Raw genomic sequence first — 22,142 nt, 5'->3', positions numbered from 1 at the left:
GTGCATGTGTCGAAGTCAGAGGATCGCTTGTAGAAATTTGTTCTCCTTCCACTGGTGAGGTTCCTGGAATTGAACTCAGTTTTTCATGCATGGTAGCAAACACCTTTACCCACTGAACCAACTCACTGGCCCTGGAAAAGTATATTATTAACAAGCTACTAATGGTCTTTGTTTTTCTGGTGAATCTTTAAGTGAGGATTCCTAAACTGTTTTCATGGAAAGCAGCAAATGATCTGCTTGCTTTATAATCTCATTGCATTTTGCCTTTTCTTTACCTCTTTCCCAACCTAGAAAAACTAATCGAGGGACTCAAATCTCCTGACACTTCTCTTCTGCTCCCTGACCTCTTGCCTATGACAGATCCTTTTGGCAGCACTTCCGATGCTGTGATTGGTAACATCACTTTCTATTTAGTCATGCCTGCTGTGGGGGCTGGGGGGAGCTCTGGCATGGGGATTGGGGGTGGAGAGCAGAAGTGCCCAAGACCTCCCTAGCCCTTGTGCATGATGGGAATCCAGCAGTCCAGACTGCTAACTCCATTTCTGCTACTTCAAATGAAGTGTGTGTCTTTTTCTGCTTTCCTGTGCACACAGCCTGTAACTCTGGTCTTTACTGGTGTTCTGTGATTTCTCCAGTAAGTTTCATATGATAAGGAAGAATGTGCAAAAAGAAAACCTTTATGAAACAATAGATTTCTAACTGGTTTTTGGAACTTCACTGAATTTAATAACCTTGAGCTGATTCTTCTTTAGAAGGACAAAGCATGCAACAAATACCCCTACCTACCAGGAAGTCTGCCTGCCAGCTCAACCCCACGACAAACAGGGCAAATACCCCTACCTACCAGGAAGTCTGCCTGCCAGCTCAACCCCATGACAAACAGGGCAGTGGCTTGGTCTCCTTACTCAGTTACATTTTTTTATGCTTCATAAGCAAAACATATAAAGTGCCCAGACTCTTCGAGGACTCAGTCCTTAGACTTTAGTGCTAGCACTCAGGAATGCTATTACCTCATAGAAAGGTAGGCCTCCATCTGTGAGACATCGTAACATACAGAGAGCCCTTCCCTGCATGGGGTAGGGTGGGGGAAATTTGAGGGTTGTGCATTAGATTGGAGGATGTTTATCCAGCTCTGGTTGAGTCCATGGAAGGGGGAAAATCGCTGAAACTAATGATGAGTGAAGCTGTTTTGATTGTTGATGGCCTTTTGAAGTAGACCATCACTGTATATAGCCAAACTGGCCTCAAACTCATGGCAATCCTCCAGTCTCAGCCTCCATAGTTATTGGATTACAGGTATGAGTTACTATTGCCTGTCTTGAAGCTAATCTTTTCTGACATGGGAGATTTTGTTGCTTGAAAGTAGGTTGTAACCCACACTTATTTATAGGAGCCAATGATCAGTGCACACTCCTGATAGTTAACCTTGAACATGCATGCTCAGCCATAGAAATCCAAACACAGCAGAAATAGGGTCACAGGCTGTGCTTTGCCGCTTTCCTGAGATTTGTGGAATCAAGCCTTCACAGGTTTTCCTGAGTAGCCTCTGACTTCTTCCTTCTCTTATCCTTTCCTTTCTACTGTTAATGCCCTGGTACAAAAGACAAAGCTGATGTTGCTGTTGAGAGTCTCATACCTGGACTGGAGCCACCTGTTGCTCAGCGCCTCCCATCTCAAACGGAATCTGTGACCTCGAACCGCACAGGTCAGTCAGGGTCCTTGTAGCTGCAGGAGTCTTCAGAGCAGGGCTTCCTACCTGTGGCAGACGAGCCTGTTTATTTGCATTCTGGTTGGTTTTACAGTGGATGCTATGAATTATTCTTATAGCCCTGGCTTCTGGATGTTGAGTGTATCCTTGTGCTAAAGAACTGAGTACTTTTTGGAGCCATGTTTCTTTTAAGAATGACTCCTGGGCTTGCCCTGGTTACAGAATTTTGTTATTCAGTATTCTTTTCCCATCTGGGGATATAGTTCAGTGACAGTGCTTGCAGAGTCCTAGGTCTAGTCAATCCCCAGTACCAGAAAGGGGGGGAAAAGACCATCTTCACCAGTAGGCAGGTTCCTGCTACCTTCTTAGCAGGAGTCTGCTCAGATGAATGGCTGCCTCAGTATGTCCCTCTAGTGGCACTAGGGCTATGGAGCTCATCCCCTCCTGTTGATAATTCTTCACCAGATCAGAGCTTCATCCTCTAGAGGTGATTTTCCTTTAGTTTGCAGGCAACATTGAAATCGTCCTTGGACCCAGTATTGCTTTCACCCTAACTTGAAAATTTCAATCTTGTCTGAGTCCTCATTACCGTGATAAGACTGTCTGCTGGTTGCCTTAGGGAATGGTAAATTAATACATATGGCATGTTTCTCCCAGGAAACACTCAAATGTTTTATCTCTGAATTTTTCCCAACTCTTTACTGAAAGAATACCACATGTTAAAGGAGGATTCAAATATAAAAAAATAATAAATAGTAAGAGACATTTCGAATGGGAACCAGTTTTAGTTAGCACTTCAGAATGCCGTAACTCTCTTCCTAAGTGGAAGAGTTAAGAGAGACTCTAAGCCTCAGAGTCCTTTCTCCAAACAGTAGCTGCTGAGAGCCGGGTAGTGAAGTTACAGTGCACTTGAGTCATGGACTTGTTTATTGTTTAACCAGCAGTTTCTGAGCTAAAAAATCTTATATTTATGTGTTACTACCAAATGGAATCTAGGCTGCATGTTTTTGTCATTAGAAGTTCAGAGAGCTTAACATGTTTCTTTTGATTTTCTTTCTGTACTTTGCCTTGTATATATGGCCTGTAAATGCAGTAATTTGAAAGTCAAGCTATAACCTCACAATATTGTTGTGTGCTGTTTAATGCCATCGTTGCCTGGAATGCTGGTAACTGGACTCAGACTCTCTCACGGGGGAAGACTCTCTGCTTGACTGTTCTCTGCTTTCTAACCCTACTGCTGACCTTCTGGAGGAGTTTGCCCCCATAGCACTCTCTGCTCCCACTCACAAAGGTAAAGTCTTTCATCTTGAACACACATGTATCCCTGAGCAGAAGAGCTGAACAGCTCCTGGGGACTTCCCTTATCAAAGTCTTATGAGTAAAGTGCTCAACTGTCCTGCTCTGTAGAAAACAAGGGTTGGTAGTCCTAGCCACTGTTACAGGTCTTCTCAGAGTAGTTAATAAGCCCTAGCAACTGCAGGCAGGTGCAGGGATCACGTTCTGACAAGAACTAGAATACAGATATTCCATGTTACCCTTGGGAGCATGTGCCTTAAGGACCAACCACATTAGCCTTAGAAAGTAAAGTTATAGCCAGGCGGTGGTGGCACACATCTCTAGGCAAAGGCAAAAACAGGAAAATCTCTATGAGTTGGAGGCCAACCTGGTCTATAGAGCTAGTTCTAGGACAGTTTCTACGCTTAGAAACAGTGTCTTGAAAAACGTAATAAAAACAAAAAGAAAGTAAAATCATTTTATCAAATCTGATTCAAGGTTTTTGAGTGTAAAGAAACACTTTCTTCAAAAAAACCATTCCTTGAAGGAAAACCAAAGTATGGATACTTGGGTCTTTCTTAGAAGGGGGAACAAAATACCCAAGGGAGGAGATACAGAAACAAAGTATGGAGCAGAGACTGAAGGAAAGACCATCCAGAGACTGCCCCACCTGAGGATCCTCCCATAGAGTCACCAAACCCAGACACTATTGTGGATGCCAACAAGTTCTTGCTGACAGGAGCCTTTCTGATAGGAGTCTCTTGAGAGGCTCTGCCAGTGCCTGACAAATACAGAGGTGGATGTTCTCAGCCAACCATTGGACTGAGCACAAGGTCCCCAATGAAGGAGCTAGAGAAAGGACTGAAGGAGCTGAAGGAGCTGAAGGAGCTTGCAGCCCTATAGGAGGAACAACAATATGAACCAACCAGTACCCCCAGAGCTCTCAGGGACTAAACTGCCAACCAAAGAGTACACATGGAGGGACCCATGGCTTCCAGCTGCATATGTAGCAGAGGATGGCCTTGTTGGACATCAGTGGTGCCAGGACAGGGAAGCGGGAGTGGGTGGGTTTGTGAGCAAGGGGAGAGGGGGTGGGATAGGGGGTTTTCGGAGGGGAAATGAGGAAAGGGGATAACATTTGAAATGTAAATAAAGAAAATATCTAATAAAAAAGAATTATGACAAACAAACATTCCTCAAAAATTGAACTTGTGAACATTTTAATATTATTTTGCCTTTGAGTCATAATTGATTACTGGGTTTCTCTCTCTGACCCACCATTTTCACTTCTTAGTTTGGCTTCATCTGGTTTGAGGTGTTACAGGCAGACTAGCTTGGATTAGGTTCTGAGGTCTGTTGTGGTGAAGCTTATTTCTGTGATGGAGAAGTATTAAAACATTAACAAGTTAAGCTCCTCCTCCTAAAGGAAACTCAAGAAGAAGCCCCCGAGCCTACTGAGAACAAAGCTCACGGTTAGCGATGGTAGCTGGTTGTATTTTACAGCCGCCACAGGAAGTTACCTGTATAGACAGACACTGATGGCTGGCAGGGCTGTGTAGTATCAACAGAGAAGCATTGCCTGCCACCTAGTGCTCAGGCAGCATTGCTGGGGCTGGCTTTAATGCCACCGCCAAGGAGATAAGGACAGGCTGATTTCTATAAGTTCTAGACAACTAGGCCTACAGAATAAGACTGTCTCAAACAACAACAAACAAAACAAAAATCCAAAACACCCCCCCCCCCCCAAATAGAGAAAGGAGTAGAAACTTATGCTATGGTCTTAATTCGTGTGCTTCTATGACCCAGCATTCGGAGTTATTTAAAGTCTTTTTTTCAAAGAACAGGAACTCTGGGCCTTTGCTTGCCTTGTACATATTGGTTAATTTTCTTCCGTTGTTGTTTTTGGGTCCTGGGTTCTTACTCAGGGCCTTGCACTTGCTAAGGCACACACTGCCACTGAACCGTGCCCCAGCCTCTACAGTTCCTCCTTCCCCAGGCTTTGAGTGTTTCAAGTGTTGTTAGCCAGGCCTCTGTTGGTTCAGTAAAGATATCAACACTGCAGAGATTCTTCCCAACTATTCCATCTCTACACAATGGAGAATTCTTAATTACGAATGAAACTTTAACATTGTAAATCCTGAAGCTTTTACTCCTATACACCTGTGTTTTCCAGTTTCCTACTTTTATTTCAATTCACAATCATAAGTGCTTTCACCTTTAAGTATAGTGTTGTTCATGGTTGAAGGCTTGGTGCTTCCTTCCTGTTCTCTCATTTGCTAATCTCTTCCTCTGTTGTTTCTGCTTGTGTGCTTGCATTCTGTATTAAGCTGCAGAAGATAGTAATCTCATCTCAGGTTTTGGTGTCGCTGAGGGCTCCGAAAAAGTGGCAGAAGATGAGTTTGACCCTATTCCTGTACTGATAACCAAAAACACACAAGGTAAGAAAGAGGCTGGAGAAAAGAGAAAGCTTGACATCAGTTCTCATCAAAGCAATGTCCCTAGCCTGCATGGTGAATGGGAGCATCACCGTTTGGTGAAAGACACTGGATGATGGCAGTCAGTGTAGGCTGGACCAGCATGTGAGGCAGGTGGAGATGCAGATCTCTGTAGCTTAAACCTCACTGACTTGGATTTACTTAGAGAAGACTTAGTTTCTATACAATGTCAAGCCAAAAAGAAAGTTTCTCTGCTTAGTAGAAGCCTGAAGGTCTATGTCAGAAGTGTTGAATATTTTTTATCATAATTAGAAAATATGTGATAGATACAGATTCTGACCAGAGAGCTAAATGGTGGCATTTTGGTGTCGGCTGCATCTGTCAACATTATGGAACATCTCTTTTCTTCTTTGAGTCATGTGAGCATGCACAAAACACCAAAACATACCACTTATTTATTTTGAAAAGCATGTTCATATTGCAATATCCTAATAGTTAATTTTCCCTAAAGTAAATTAATTTTTACTTAGTGAGAGAGATGGCTGTCTATTGGTAGTAGGCTAGCATGGCAGCCAGAACTTCTTGGGCAAAAATGTTGGTTTGGAACCAGCAGCATCTCTGCAGTGTGCTGCCCCTACTTTGGTGTACATGGAGTGAGCTGTCGGTGGGAGGTGGTGGCGCGGTGGTTATATTTAGAAATCAACATGTAAGACTTTTTAAATATGAGATGTTCCTTCTCTGGGTTTCTTTGTTTTCCTTTTTCTCCTTCGCTTGCTCTGCACTTCTAACCCTAACCCTCTGTTTTGTACTGAATCCTGTCTTTCCGCTTCCAGGTGGGCACTCTAGGAACAGCAGTGGGAGCTCTGAGTCCAGTCTTCCCAACCTAGCCAGGTCTTTGCTGCTGGTGGATCAGCTCATAGACCTGTAGCCGTGAGCCAGGAGCAGACACAGTTCTGTAACCTTCATGCCGTAATACACATTTTCATTACGGAGTTATGAGAAAAAAATGATTTTTTTTAAATCTGCAAATAAGGGGCCCTCAAGCTCCTTTCTCCTACCCCTTGCCTTCTCCTATAGAAATGATAAGGAAAGAAAAATCTCTGACCCTCCAGATCCATTCCTTGGCCGGCTCCTCTTGTTAGTTTGCTGTGTTTCCTCATTCCCCATCTTCAATAGCATTATCTTAACTCAAGCGCTAACTGCCCTGAGCTTCACCTCTGCTGGAACCCACTCACAGAAGCTTGACTGTCACTCAGCCTGTGATGGACACTTTTTGTCTCATTCTTGCTAGGAATGGCCCCCATGTCAGTCCTATAGCCCGTCTCCCAGATGCTGATGAATATGTGTCCATTCTTGCTTTTTATCCTGATGCAGTATCATGAGGACATGGCAGCTATGGCTGGTCTTACCTCCAGGCAGAAGTCTGGAGTCAGGTGTGCAGTTTAAACAGGGCAAAACCAATAGGATGTGTTTGTGAAGAGAAAATGGGCTCAGCTCTATCCAGCCAACTTTAATCTTGTTTGATAATAGACTGAGCCAAGGGATCTTGCACCCCATGCAACCTTCTCGGCGTTTGTCTAGCTATCTGGCTTCCATTGAATCGTGGTTTCTCAAATCTGGAGGTGTGACTGCAAGCATTTGAGATCCTTGAATAAATGTGTATGTGATATAAACACCAAGCATTGCCATCCTTCCATGTTACCTGGCCCAAGCTGGGATCTCAGAATTAGACCAAAACAAGACAGTGGTGGGAACATGCTACCTTTTACTAGAAGACTTTTCTTGGGGGGTGGAGGGGAAGGGAAGGAATTGTAGCAGAAACAGATGTATTTTTCTTGTGATTTTTTTATTTTGAATCAAATATTGTAAATTGTGTATAAATGAAGATGCTGAATAGTTCTGTTTCCACTTGGCATTTCAAGTCTGACATCAGGTGCCTGTACAGGGTTTGATCTCTTTCCCGTGTATACTCATATAGCAGTCCTGGAGTGCTTATTTTAAGTAGAGTTTATGTCTTGCTCAAAGCTTTCAGCAGGCCTCTCTCTATATACCCAAGCATGTTGTTTATTTTCAGATCATCAGAAATAAGTGTGCTGGGCACAGTTTGGCTGGCTGCTTACCTTTCGCTGGTGTTTAAGTTGAAGGCTGAAGCTGATGGAATATGTGCGGTTGGCTTTCCTTGGCTTCCTAGATATCAAAGATCAAACAAAGAATAGTTCTTCACTAACCTTAGCCTGTTGTTCATAGAGTTAAATAAAGGCCCTGCACTTGCCCTACAATGTGCCTCCTGGACACCCTCTGTGTACTTACATCAAGGTGTGTGGAGAGCACTTTTGTAAAAATCACCCTTTAGAAGAGGAGCAGGCACAGAGAGCTCCTTTCCTCGAGTGCCATCCCCCAGGGTTGGAAGAGTTCATCAGAACTGTACAATCCCAAATCCCATGGCTTGTTCTCTACTACTATGATGCTGTTTTTTTTCTTGCTCATATTGCACTTTAAGTGGTGGGGAACCAGCAGCAGCGCGATCCTGCAGACACTGCCCTCTGGAGGGCCACCGTTGTCTCCAGCAATGTGACAGCAGGAAGAGGGGACACTCAGTCTTCTTTCTGACTTTAATACTTCCTGTGCCAACTGAACCTAGATGAGCTGAGGAAAGGCCTCTGCTAGAAGAGATGGTTTCCACAAGTGAGCGAGATGCGGTGTGCAGCGAGGATGGAGATGTCACGAAGAGCTCTCCACATGTGGGCTGAGGGAAGCAGGACTTGGTTAACCCCTTGGTGGACAGGAAATGGTTGTGTCCTCTTTCCTGGACATAGAAAGAATGTATAAACTAATGAAGGAAATGTTTATTTTTAAATAAGGATAATGTTTTAGGTCTGTGTTTTCACATTTGTTTTTTTCTCATACAAAGGTTAGCAATATAATGGAATGTCTACTTTCCCAGTTTAATTGCAGCTATGAAGAGTGCAGTCTAGAAATTAGGTTAAGTGTCTCTAAACCATTCTTCCTTGTGTCAAGCATAATTATATTGAGATATATTGTGTAGTCATTTGGCTCAATAAAGCTTAATAGAGACACTAATGAAAATTCACAGACTATGGCTAAGGAAGATGGTTAAAGCCTGGGTGAGGCAGCAAGAGTCCTGGGCTGGTTCTTCAGGAATAAGCCTTCGGCAGGCAGGGCTGTTTTTCTGTTGAGGAACACATTCTAAGGACTTAGTCAGCGCAGCCTTCCTTAGAGCAGTATCACCCTAAGCTGAGGGAGTGACCTGAGAAGAGCACATGGTGTGTGGTAACTGGAGATGCATGGAACAAGACTGAACTGTAAGAGGCACTGCATGCCTGTTGAGTAGCCCATTTACTTTGTCTCACTGGTGTATGCTGAGCTGGTGAAGGCAGGTTGGTGAGAGAGGGGGCCAGGGCAGCTCAGGCAGACCCTGGCTTGTGACCTTGAACATTTTACTCCTCAGAGCTGCCATTGGCTGTTTACACAGAATTAATGTGGATAGGTGCTTTGTGAGACAGCAGAAGTGTAGCATCATTGTGCTGCTTTGTTGTGTTTAGAAGGACTATGAAGGATTGTACAATCCAGATGTCCTTCGGGTAGCTTCTATGCTCTTGCCATTCCTCCAGCTTTCTGCAGCATTTACTCACAGGGTTAGAATGAGCAGTTACTAACCTTATTGCTACTTGCTGGTTGCCTGATAAAAGCTCACATCATCAAAAGCTTGGAGATAGATTTTCCTCCTGTAATATTAAGTACACACAACCTTACCTATTGCAGTTAAACAGAATCCAGAGATTTCTATTATTTCAATCTGTATAATCAGGGATTTGTTGTTAAAATATGGGCAAATACTATGTGCATTTTTTTTATCTTCTCTCTGATGAGTGGAAGTAATTACTGTACCAGAAAGTATCACAAATTGGTATTTTCCCCCTAGAAAACCAAACTTAATTTCTAAAGTTTCTAAAAACATGGTCCTCAAAGAAGATATTTTTAAATGATCACCTCTAAGTAGTAGTATTATAATTGTTACAGTGATTTCTGACGTAGACATCAGAAATGCTTCATGTGGTTGAATGTTCCCTCCAGAAGCATCTGGTTTTGCTTGGGAAGTGAGTGGTGACCCTAGGCAGGCCAGTGGCATGTGAGTTGTTTAAACTCTTGATCTTAGACATAACATCACCAGATATGATAGCAAGGATGTTGTTGCATTTCCCCAGTAGCCTCGCTCACAGCATATTCGATCCTACCTGTTTTCCCCACACCTCTGCCTTTGAGTAATATTGAACTATTCCAGAAAGCAAAACCACTGGGTGAGATGAAGAACAGTTACTGCTGAAGACACAGAAAGCCACAGGCAATTTCTAAAGAAGACTTCATAACCAAGAGGGATCTCACCATCACAGTTTGCAGTCCCGTGGTCTTAGCGTATTTAAAGATAATCCCTGAAAGAGGTTGTCACTTAACATTTTGTGTTGGACTTGGCTCTTCCTGATCAGATGAGAATTCTAGCACTTAGATTATTGATAATTGAAAATTTGATATCTTTGTGGTTTGCAATTCTCATTCCCTATGCTCCTCCTGATAAGTGTTTCTTTTGGTTCAGACCAACATAGCCTTCCCCCAGGTAATCAGTTCTGTCTTCAGCAGTACTGTAGGAGTGAGGAGACCTTTGAGATGGGGCTGGGGGTCCATGCTCAGCTGAACAAAAGAATGCTGTAGACCCCTTGGGCCAAGCTAAAGTCCCTTGTGACAAGGCTTCTCTGGCAGGCATCTGACAGTCTCTACCTTCCTGCTCTGTAAGTTGATCACAGTCTGTTGCCCCTGACATGAAGAGTCAGGAATGACAGCATCGCCCAGAACACTTCAGCAATTGAGGCTGCTGACATAAGGGTTACAGTGAGGTTGTTGAGTGAGACACTTCAGATACTGCAAGCTGATTCATAGCCCTCTCTAGAGACCATTTTACCAGTGCAAAATTAGACCTTTTCTTTCCGTGATGATAATGGTTACCAAGTTGGATGTACTTAGCTTTTGTGAACTGAATGAGTCCCAGTTGGCCTCCATTTCAAAGTCTTTAACAAAGGTATCCTATGTAGTTTCCCCTGGGTTTCCTTTCTCTAAAGAGGAAGGTTGAGGCCTGTTGGCTGCCTGGGTAATGCTACCTTATGCAGAGTTCCCAAAGGTTGGTAGGAGGGAAGTCCTTCGTTGCCTCTCACTATGATGCAGTGTCCTGAATTCACTATCTGTGGGTATTCTCCTCTGCCCTGTTGTTCATGCCTTTATCACATGGATGGATTCTTACCTTAGGTCTTTAACTTGTCTTCCCCAGGGAAGCTAAGCAAAGTGATGTAATGAAGCTATCTTGTGCAGTAAAATGTGAAAAATGAATACTGCTTCGCAAGTATTGTATAAAATAAGTCTGTAAACAAATTTCTTATGTAAACATACAGAGGAATAAAGCTTTTATCTGTTCAAAAAGTGCATGATGTTCAGATGTGTAAGTAGCTTAAGGTAGCTGTTCTATTCCTACGAAAGGACTTGAGCACATTACTTAACAGCTGCAAATACCAGTGAACAAAAGTGTGAGCAGCTGTGCAAGATGTCCTGGGGTTTAGTGAGTTATGACTACCCTGGAGAGTGAAGCCCATCATGGTCAGGAGTGAGAGACCTACCAACACATGTTAGTCAGGACCATACTTAGGTGACAGAATAGTACCAATTAGAAACTGCTCTCCTCTGATTTAGTCTTTAATACACACCCAGGCCAATTGAGTTAAACAAGAGGATCCAAGAATGTATTTACGCCCTGGGAGAAATAGCTCTCTTTAATTGCTCCTGGCATCCCTGCACTGGGCTTTCTCACAATTGCCTCGCATAAGGAAGTACCAAGTGCTGGGGTTCCAGTGAACACTGAAGGTTGTAGGAATCCCAGGCTGCTCAGCCTGTATTCTAAGACACTGAGTTTCAGCAGAAGCCACACACCTTGTTGGCACATTTTGCTTCTTAATCTTAATACCCAAGCCATTGCTTTAGACTTTGGCAAGACTTTGTTGTTGGTGTTCCCTGACGGGTTCTACAGTTAAGAGTGTAGAGACAAAGTTCTAACACACACTACAGAGTAGCCAGCCGGAAATTTTAAATCTCAGGTTTGGGGCCAGCCAGATGACTCATTGGGTAAAAGCCTAATGAACCAAGTCAGCAGCGCCATGGGGCGGAGGTAGAGAACTGTCCTGTAGCCACTGCTTGCACACTATGGCACATGTTGTGCATGCACACAGTAATAAGCATTTTTTTTAATCTTAGATTTTGCTTCTTTAGGGGGCACTCTAATGACCTCAGTGTCAATCAGATAGTATGCCTGGGGTCAGTCATCTTCAGGAATGCCACACTAGTCTCTGGTCTCTGGGAGAGTACAGGGAGTGGTGAGGACTTGAGAGCTCATGCTGAAACCTGTGTAACTCAGATGGGGTTATTTCTAGACCTTTTGAAAACAAAAGGAGAAAGGACCCAGCTTGAGGGAGTTACAAGAGAATCCCTCATGATGAACAAAAGCCTTGTACCCTTTAAGGCCAGGTCCTGGGCTAGGAGAAAAGGCGAGAGTTTTTGTTGTTTTGTTTTTGTTCTTTGGTTACAAGGTATCTGCTGTGACTGCCATTGGTAACCAAAAGATCTTGACCATGGCTTGAGGGTAAGTTAGGTGGATCCTTCCCAGAAGGCAGGCTCCTTCAGAGGTAGTGTGCCATTGGCTCAAGGCCGTTTCCACTGCAAAGAGTATTCATCCTAAAAATACTTATAAGAGCACTTTGACCAAAAGAGTGAACAGCAGTCAAACCCTTAGCTGTCAGTAGGATTTTATATGCATGCCTTTTCCCTGAATTCTGTTGTTTGCCTCGTTAACACCACCAGAATTCTCTGGAGTCATAGATGTCCGGGTTCCCTATACGGTATTTCTTTGGCCTTCAAAATGCTAGGCCTGGTTACTCTGCCTCAGTCACACTGCACCTACAAGAAATGTTGAGAGACAGGCTTTTCAAGAAGCCCCATCAGAGATGGTTTCCAGTCAGTGAGACTGAAGAAATTGCTTTGAAACATCTTTTGACCAACAAGAGTCAAGTTTTCCCTTCAGACTCAATGCTGTGGTGTTTTATGGTGACTCCACATTTTGTTGTTGTTTGTTGTTGATGATTTTGGTTTTTTGAGCCAGGTTCTCACTCTATAGCCCTGGCTGGCCTGGAACTTTCTGTGTAGATCAGGCTAGCCTTAAACTCACAGATCTGCCTTGATATTCCAAGTGCTAGATAAAAGGAATGAATCACTCTATACCCAGCTGATTTTGAACTTTTTAAAGCTGTTGGTATTTTAAATATAAAATATCTTACTATTCATTTCAAAAGCCAGAGAAGATGCCCTGAGTTGGTGGGTTTTCTCCTGGGTTCATGACTCAAAGCCTTCTTGCTACTTGACAGTAGTTTGCATGGGCTGGGCATGTTCTTCATGTCCCATTATGGATGAGGGAGTTTTCCCTCGCTGCCTCATAGGCATTGACAGCATTGGGCCCTGGGTCTCCAGGTCGATAGCTGCCTTTTGCAGTTTATATGTAATTTGGTTTGAATGAATCCAATTTCAGTTCCCTCAAGTCACTGACTTGACCCAACCTTCTGTCTCTCTGTGCTAAAGGATACTTTGCTCTGCTCCATAGCCAGCTTAGAAGCACCAGCATTCAGGTAGTTGTGGAAAGGAGAAGAAGTGTACCTTAATTTAACAATTGAGGCTGACCTGTAAGAGGGGGTGGCCTATGGACTCTTAGGATCCTCTGAACATTTCTTTGTGAGTTTTATTTTGAAAGTTAGTAGTTCCACCTACCCACCTGTCATTTTAGTTCCCTCAGAATTTGTCACCTGGGCATCTCTGAGATAAATCTAACCTCAGTTCTCTTGCCTGATAAATTAGAATTGTATCCATATACACTATGAGGGGACAAGAAGTCTTTATTTCCTACTGGTTTCCGTATCAGCACTTCAGTGCGCTCAGCAGAGTCGCAACGTAAGGAAAGCCCATTTCTTCAAAGCCACATCATCAAATGTCACTCAAAAAGCCATATAGAATTCAAATTATAATTTGAGTGTAGAAATAAAAATGGGAGGGGGGACCTGAAATGTATTTATTGCCAACTGTTTAAAATAAAGGGCCGCTTTTACAAAGTTGCAGGATTTGAAAAAAAAAAAAATGTTAGGTGCCCCCCTCCCCCGAGTTCTTGACAGCGTAATTCCTCAATAAGTAACTGCTTTCCCTATAAGCCCAGCTATGTAGCCCCTTTCTCTGTGCTCTGTGTGCTTAGTTCAAGCAAGAATGTTAGTAGCCCACAGAATATGGGAGGAATTCCTGTCTGGCTAGCTATTCACTGGGGTGGAGGAGGGTGAGGGAGAGGGCCTGGTTGGGGGGGGGGGGGATAGCCAAAAGCTAATATCCTCGTGGGTTGGGACAGTCTGGTGGTATTTCTTTTTTGAGCCCATAAAGAAATATATTTTGTCCCCACCCCCACCCCACCCCCTCCCCTTCCTCTGGATTCTTCTTGCTTAGTTACATATGCCTTTTTCCTACCCTCCTGCTAACATGTGCCCAATGACATACTTCTAACCTGCTAATATGTCTTGGAAGGTAAGCTCTGTTGCATTCTGATAATTGTCTATTTGATTTTAAAAGCCAGTTCGCCCAGAGGCACCTCTACCTACATCAGCACTTGTGCTAGGATCTGGAGTTTGCTAGTAGTTCTGCTTAAAGAAGTCAATGGTGGGCTCATTAAAGAGAACTTTGCTAACCTGGGACACTAAAAACAAAATTGTAGGGCAACTCCAGCCAAAGTTGTTATCATCTAGTATGACTCGGAAAGTACCCTCAGTATTTGCATGGGGCATCACTTGCTCTGTGAGTACCATTTGCAGTATGTCATCAAGAAAGCGTGCACTTACTGAGAGCCGAACTCCGCTTGTCAGCGGGTCTGCCCCTCTGCATGTGGAGTACATGCAAGATGCCGAGTTTAAGTTCCTCCCCAGACAGTGGTTCTCCATAGCCCAAGTCCATCTGGTGTGCGTGGAGAAGGATGACTGGGCTGCTTTCATTTGCCTCTGAGCCAGGTAGAGCAGGTGTCTGTGCCTGGCCTGCAATTAGGAGTGTTGCCTCGTTGCTCTGAGTGTCGGTGTGCCTAACACATTCACCTTCCCTGCCCATTGTGTCTTATCATGATCCAAAGTGTGAGGTGATGCTTGCTCTTCAGTCTGTGTGCATTTACCTTGCTTGACTTGTTTATTTTTCTGTTTTTCCATTGTCAACATCCATCCTTTGGTTCCACAATGTGTCTGCTCGGTTGAACATTAAATGTTCCAAAAAGCTCTGGACCAGCATCCACATTAATTCTGAATTTTATGCTTTTCTAGGTCTCCAGAGAGAGCCCAGTCCTTGTCCTGTAATTACTGTAGAGCACTTTAAAGAATCCATGGGCACCAAAGGCCTCCCCCTCTACCCAGATCCCTGCAGAGCTCCTGACACAAAGACTCAGAACACCTTAGCGTCTGATTCTCTGGCCCGAGAAGGTCCTTCCAGCAACAGCTCCTTCCACAGCAGTGAGGAGGAGGGGACTGACCTGGAGGGGGACATGCTGGACTGCAGTGGGTCTCGGCCTCTCCTGGAGTCTGAAGAAGAGGACGAGAACTGCCGGCCTCTCCAGGAGAAGCTGGGAGAAGCCACCCTGTTCTCTGAATCTGGAGTGTGCACTGAGCCAGAAGAAAGGGGACAAGGTGGGAAAAAGAGCCAGTTCTTGCCAATCAACCAGCGAGCCTCAGATGATCTTGGGGAGCCTGATGTCTTTGCCACAGCCCCCTTCAGGAGCTCGCTGGTTCCAGCAGACGACGTGGACATTTTCTCCAAAGCCCCTTTTGTTTCCAAGGGCAGTGTAGCGCCTCCCCAGATGGATGAAGTAGATGTGTTCTCCAGAGCTCCTTTTACCAAGAAGAGGAGCATGGAGGAGTTCCTGGCTGTGCAGGGCTCCTCACAGGATTTGCCGATGCAGGCAAACCTCAGTCAGTCCAACGAAGGGCCCCTGCTTGCAGGCCGAGATAGAGCCATTTACACCCCTGCACAGGCACAGTATTCTGTGACTGGCTTTGCACCGCAGGCTGGTCTCCCCTCCCACTCTGTCCAGGTGGCAGACCATTTTGACGGCAATTCTCCCAGGGGGTCTCCAATGAACTCTGGGGGCCATCCTGTTGACAGAAACAGAGGACTGCAGCCCCAGAAAGAAGCCTTCTCAGGCCCAGCAGCTGGCAAGCCATTCCACCCCCAGGCTTTATCCAAATATTCTCGACACTATAGCCCAGAAGATGAGCTAAGTGCAGAAGCCCAGCCCATTGCTGCCTACAAGATTGTTTCACAAAGCAATAAGCAGCTGCTAGCTGGCTCTGTGTCTGTCACATCCCTGTCCTCCAGGACTACAGAGCTGGCCACTGCTGATCCTTTTGCTTTAGCCCCCTTTCCTTCAAAAGCAGGCAAACAGAAACCCTAGGAGCAGAGACGAGCCTGAGGCCTGCCTCCACCCACCCCACCAGCACCCACCACACCACTCCTGGCTGGCCTTTCAGGGAGCAAATCCCACCCACTGTGACTGTGCAGTTCCCTGCCTCAGAGCAGAATCACTTCAAGGCAACTGGCCAAGTTGCCACGAGAGCCGGCAGAAGCTCCTATGTCACACGTACTGCTTTGGTTTATAGTCACACCCAGGCTTGCAGGCGGTCGTGTCACCGTCATAGAGGCCTTCCACTACGCTCAGAACTCTGATTTTTTTTTTTTTTTCTGCCCAGAAACCTTTTAATCCAGGAATATTTTACCCCTAGTTAACAGGGGCTATATTATACCATGACTTTGAATTCCTACAGCTCACTTGTATTGAAGAATTAAGATTGATCCCTCCAGGACTCATCAATACTCTTGGAACAGAGAAGTTTCTAGAAAGAAGAGCAATACAAACCTACTGCACATCTGAAGAAGTTAATCTTTTGGCTACTCATCATTCATTCCTATGGAGCCAGCACCTCGCAAAGCACTCTGGGATCTGTCACCAAGTCTGTAGGAGCCAAGCTGGCCCTGTGCACAAGTGTCTGGGTGCATACTGTGGGTCAGACTCTGTGTCGAGTAAAGGAACACGCAGATGGGAGCAGCATTCTGCCTCCCACCGTCTACATTTAGACTAGTGTGGACGCTTGTATGCTCATGCATATGAGAAACCTTTTTCCTTTGAGTGAAACCACCATGCCTACCTCCATTAGCGAATCACTCGTTTTCTTGCATTTGCCTTTTGACCTGACTTGAACCTTGGCTTTATTAGATTTTTTCTTCTCATGGTAGAATTGAAGTTGTTGGACAATTTGGGGCAATCCTGCTGGAACTGAGGTGTCAGAGTGAATTTTTTAAATTCCATTTACCTGGTTTTGAAAAAATCAATTTCCTAAAACTGGACATGGTAGGTACCTCATGACTGTAATCCTAGCACTTGGGAAGCTGAGGCAGGAGGATTGCCACAAGTTAAGAGATTAGTCTGGGCTTAATACTGAATTCCAGGTCTCTATATCTCAACACCCTCTCCTCCCAGCCAAAAGTCATCAGTCCTTGTGTTTCCCTGGCAACAGGGGAAGAGAATCTTCAGAGGTCCAGCCTTGGGGACTCCTGCCTGGGTACCATTGTTGTGAAATTCACTAATCAGGAGCCCAAGCCACAAGCTAAGTTTGCCTGTTATTTCCCCCAAACCCTTCCCATACACCTCTACTGCCTCTTAAGTGGGTACAGACCTGAGACCCAGAAGTAAACTGAGAATGGAAAAGAGTTGGTCAGTTGTCCTTGCAAATCTTTAAATGATCTGTGCCTTTCAGATGTTCCAGTAGAGCAGACAGGTGACTGGCTCCGTGTTCAGGAATGTGTTTTTATATCTGGACGGCTCTGACCATTCCTAGTGGTTTTCATGTCCTTTATTTTTACTGACTTAGAATAAGCCCTCTGCCTCCACTTGCCTGTGGAAGTGTGGAGAGCTGTGTGTCACGCTGGATTAGTGATGGAAGAATGGCTAGAAGCTAGGCACAGTAGTGTACCGCTGCAAACAGGGCACTCAGGTGGTACAAAAAGAAGGAATTCCAGGGCAGCCTAGACTGCACGACACACTGTCCCAAAAGAGAACATCCATCCAGGACTAAAGCCTGAATGCCAGGCTTCACTTGCAATCACTTAGTTGTGATAGCCTTTAAATTTGAAAGTCAGGGTTTGGGTGCACAACCCAGCAGAAGAAGACATGCTTAGCTTGCACAATGCCCTGGGGTCTGTCGTCAGTACACAAAAACAATACAGTTAAATCTAGAAGTCTTGACGGTAATGTAAGAATGACTACTTTTTGTGATATCAGGTACCTTTAACCCCAGAACCTGTGAGGCAAGGACAGGTGGATCTCTGTGAGTTTGAGGCCAGCCTGTCTACATAACAAGTTCCAGGCCAGCCAGTGAGTGAAACCCTGTCTTTAGAGGGGGGTAGGGGGCTATTTTTCCCTCTTTTCTTCATAGCATTCTCCACCTGTTTCAATAACAGGCACTGCGTCGGGGCCCATAGCAGCGCCATCTGAGGACTCCACTCCACCAGAAACCTGCCTTCCACTTCAGTAAAGGTTAAACGTTTTCTCTAGGAATTTTCTTTCTCACAATTATTATTTTTTAATTTCCTGTATAATAGTGGATACAAAATTGTCTTTCTATTAATATTAAATAAGTAGTTTGACTAACGCACATGGAACTTTGCAACCAAACTTCCCAAGCTTGCTGTCAGATGAAGTCCTCCAAGGCACTTGCAGAAAGGATGGTGATATTCAGGGAGCCCTTGTCATAGCTCCTCCCAGATTGCAGCACATACCTATAGTCCCAGGTGCTTAGGAGGCTGGGGCAGAAAGACTGCTTGAGCCTGGGATCTCATGGCCAGCCTTGGCAACACAGAAGGGCCCATCTCTTGATGAGAAACTTCAAACTGCAAGGTCAGCACCACCTGGGTAATAGCGCTGCAAACTACTCTTCCTTTGATTACTGGATTGCTCCATCTAGTCAGTCATTCTCTCTCACAAGGCCCAAATTAGAATAAAATGGATTCTTTAGCTTATGTAGTTTAATCATTTGTGAAGTGTGGGCTTAGGGCCTCTTTTTATACTGAGTGGAAAGTCTATCTACCGTCTTTGAATAGACAATGAAAATGACTACATGCAGACTGTTTTTCTTACATAGTGATTCGTGAAGGAAATCTGACACATGATAACCCATGATGAGTTCTGAAGGAGGCGCTGGGAAGAACCTGGATTACAGGATCAGTGTGTAATGTAAAGATTAGGTATCTTTGTGGGATGCCATCCTGAGTGGAAATCCAGAGATGTTTGTCTTACAGGGAATTATGAGTGCTTAAAGTCTGTGGATCAGGAGCAGGTTCCCCATGACCATACATTAAGTAACAACTTAATAATAAGGAAGAGGAGAACATTGTCAACAATGTACTGCACTCTCTTTGTTTTAGTGTCTGCTGTGTGTTTGTCACTTTGTATATTTCATAGGAAACACCAGAGATTCTGGACTTTTGACTCAGTAGACAGAAATGAGCCAGAGTATCCTTAGGCAACGCCTTATGCTGTATCATGTACTAATGAACTCCTAAATGATGTGCTAGGCTGGGAGCATGGCTCAGAGATGGAGCCGGTGGTGCACAAGAGAGGCCCTAGGTTCAGCCCTATTAACTGACTAATGAGCACTGTTTACAGAGTTAATTTAAGTGTGACCAATTTCTTAGGCTTACAGTACAGTTCTTTAGCACCAAAACCTTGGTTGGAGTCAAAACAAATGAAATGAAATAATGAAGTGAGTCTCTGTGGCATGCCAAGGCAAACGGATTGTGAATTCAAATCCATGCTAGCACAGGCAGCTTAGCAAGCTCTTACTATCAAACTTTAAAGCAGCTTGGTTTATAGTCAGGTGGGAGAGTGCTTACCTAGCACGCGCAACCACTGGGTTTTATAAAACTGAAGTCCCGGGAAACAGTGCAAGATGCTTCCATCATGTGATGGTGAGCAGTCTCATCAGAGAAAGTGAGCAGAAGTTGGTGCTCAAAAGCAAATTTTAGTTCAGACAGCCTGTTTTGTCCTGGCTTATTTGTAGAGTTGAAGACCTATGTACTGACACATGCCCCAGCATGTGTGTGTGTGTGTGTGTGCGTGTGTGTGTGTAACAGTCTTCTACTCACTAACCCATGGTATGTCTCAGTTTCGTCTGGCAACTGAGTTCTTCTAAATGGTTAAGAAAATGCTGCCTTAGCAGCCTGTTGTATATTTATGTGTTGGAGTCTGTGCTTGTCAGTATTTTCAGCTATTCTTCCCTGTGTGTGGAATATTAGAGTGATCTGATGATAAGAAATTCTGTATTTTTATTCTGTAAATTAGAATAATCAAAAAATGTATCAAATTGTATGATATATACGCATTACTTCAAATAGGAAATGTAAAGTGGAAAACCAGGGACCAGGAGATGCAGTGCCCCCCCGCAGTGAGAGGGCAACTTCCAGTGGAGTCCATTTGGGTTCCTCAGATGTAGAGATGGTGCCCTCTGTGGTGTCTTTGGCATTCAAACTTTAGGACACAGCCCAGTCAACTGCAGAATGGCTGCTCGTCACAGCATCCTCTCAGCACTGAAGGCCTTTGGTGGAAGGTAGTCTGCAGGAGTGCAGTGGTGCAGGCAGGAGCGAGCACCTGACACTTCCATGGCTGCCATTTCCCAGGAAACACTAGGGTTATAAGTAGAATCATGTCATTTTGAGTTTTTAGTTTTTGAACCATAGCCTTTGTCAATATTTGTTTTAACCACCAGAACACTTGAAAACTCAGTAAAAATCTCATTAAAGAAAAGCTTTCAAAATGTTTAAGAATAAAAAGTAGTGTCCAATTATAGATGGTTCTGCCCTGTACCTGAGAGATCTCCGTGCTCCCTAGCCCTGTTTCTGCTCTCCCTTAATTATTCCCCCAGCATTCCCCTGACCATTCTCACCAGACCAATCAGTGGGTGCTCAACAGTCATACCTTCTCATGGCTGTTTCCCTTGCTACTGCTGTAAAATGTCTGTTTAGGACTCAGGCCAACCTTGACAATCTAACAGTGAAATGGAATAGAGGACAGGGGAGGGTTGGTGGAACCCAGCCGTCCTCTGGAGATGGGGGGGCAGCTCTTTCCCTGATCCTACGTGGCTCTAAAATGAGCACATATGTGAGAGGGCCTTAGAATAGCAAAAATAGCCAAGTGTTGGCCATGGGGACACATGCCTGTATGGGGCGAGAGGTTCACTCTCAATTCAAGAACTGTTGCCGGGCGGTGGTGCCATACGCCTTTAATCCCAGCACTTGGGAGGCAGAGGCAGGCGGATTTCTGAGTTCGAGGCCAGCCTGGTCTACAGAGTGAGTTCCAGGACATCCAGGGCTATGCAGAGAAACCCTGTCTCAAAAAAAAAAAAAAAAAGTCAAGGACTGTGTCTGGGCTGCATAACAAGACCTTGTCTCAACACACACACACACACACACACACACACACACAGGCTAAATATTAACTACATGTGACTTAGGCCAAAGTCTCTGTAAGTTGTAATTTCATAGGTCTTGTCAGGTGTATTTCAGCAGTCTCTGGCTTCAGCAAGTGCGCCATAATTCTGACTTGATAGTGCACAGTGAGCATGGCCTGCGCTGCCTTGTGTAGACCCATGCGTACATACATCAAAGGGGTCAGATTCCTTTTGTCAAGGCATTTCAGAATGGATTTTTAAACACCAGTCAAGGGTAGGTCAGTGTCGGCTGATACCACCTGCTTAGACTGTGTGAGAACCCTTGTCCAGTCTCCAGCACGTTCACTTTTGAGACAGTAAAATCCTTTCCTTCAGAAATGGTGGTCCTGCTGTGTTCTGTAAGTCTACCAAAGAGTCTTGTGAGGACTTTCTCAGCGCCTGTGTGCGCAGACATGTGCCCTCCTGCTTCCTTCGCGGTGTTAGCTCCAGCCCCTCCAGCTAGTCATCTACCGAGGGCTAAGACAGGACCGCAGGCAGCTGGCACAAGCAACTCGGTTCCCTTTGCCAAAACCTCCGAAGTTAGAAGTGAAGTTGTTTGCGTCTGTGGTGAGGGAATTGACCAGCCATTGCTTCAGCCTCCTTCCCAAGTAAGCACCTTCTTGGTGCTTGGGTAGCCCTGGGAGGACAGTGGTGAGGGCCTGGGAGGACAGTTCTGCACCACAGAACCTGCAAGACATTATTTTGAATGGAACATTTGATGTCATTTTTAGGGAACAGGAACCAAATAACAGAGGCCAAGGACCATGCGTATTTCAAGGAGGGAAGATGAGCGCCCTCTGCTGGCAGTATTTGTAGTTGATTGAGTGAGGAGCTCTAAGCAGCCTGGAAGGAGTGCTGAGGTTAAGCAGGCCTCAGGAATCCTTAACATGCAAACAATCTTGAGGGGGAAACCAGAAGGTCGTTCCTAGCAGTTACTGTAATACCTCTCATTGCAGGCTGCTGGGTTTCTGTCGTTCACTCGGTGTGATTTATCTTATGTATCTGATAGTTTTTATGGATAATCGTTTGGGTTGTAAACTCCTATACTCTTTATTAAAATGAACCTAATTA

The 22,142-nt window shown here is 44.7% G+C and overlaps 1 protein-coding gene across 16 annotated transcripts in view; it reads left to right on the top strand.

The window, feature by feature from the left end:
* The window catches only part of Aak1 (AP2 associated kinase 1), a 145,114-nt gene extending 124,711 nt beyond the window's left edge, over window positions 1-20,403 (top strand). For 4 of the 16 annotated variants that reach the window (XM_085840387.1, XM_085840386.1, XM_085840388.1 and 1 more), the window contains 5 exons: window positions 292-393; window positions 1,604-1,705; window positions 2,889-2,999; window positions 5,311-5,421; window positions 14,862-20,403. In XM_085840387.1, coding sequence (XP_085696513.1) covers window positions 292-393; window positions 1,604-1,705; window positions 2,889-2,999; window positions 5,311-5,421; window positions 14,862-15,985 — 1,550 coding nt within the window. In that variant the 3' untranslated portion in view covers window positions 15,986-20,403. Of the gene's footprint in view, window positions 1-291; window positions 394-1,603; window positions 1,706-2,888; window positions 3,000-5,310; window positions 5,422-6,251; window positions 8,325-14,861 lie in introns of those variants that run through there. The other 12 variants (XM_085840396.1, XM_085840395.1, XM_085840393.1 and 9 more) reach the window with 9 other exon arrangements.
* The last annotated feature ends 1,739 nt before the right edge of the window (window positions 20,404-22,142 follow it).

The sequence above is a fragment of the Mus caroli genome, unplaced genomic scaffold (genome assembly GCF_978045245.1).
Source record: "Mus caroli unplaced genomic scaffold, Mus_caroli_1 scaffold_7, whole genome shotgun sequence".
Taxonomy (NCBI): Eukaryota; Metazoa; Chordata; class Mammalia; order Rodentia; family Muridae; genus Mus; species Mus caroli.
The sequence above is the reverse complement of the archived record's forward strand: the minus strand, read 5'-3'. Positions and strand labels throughout refer to the sequence as shown.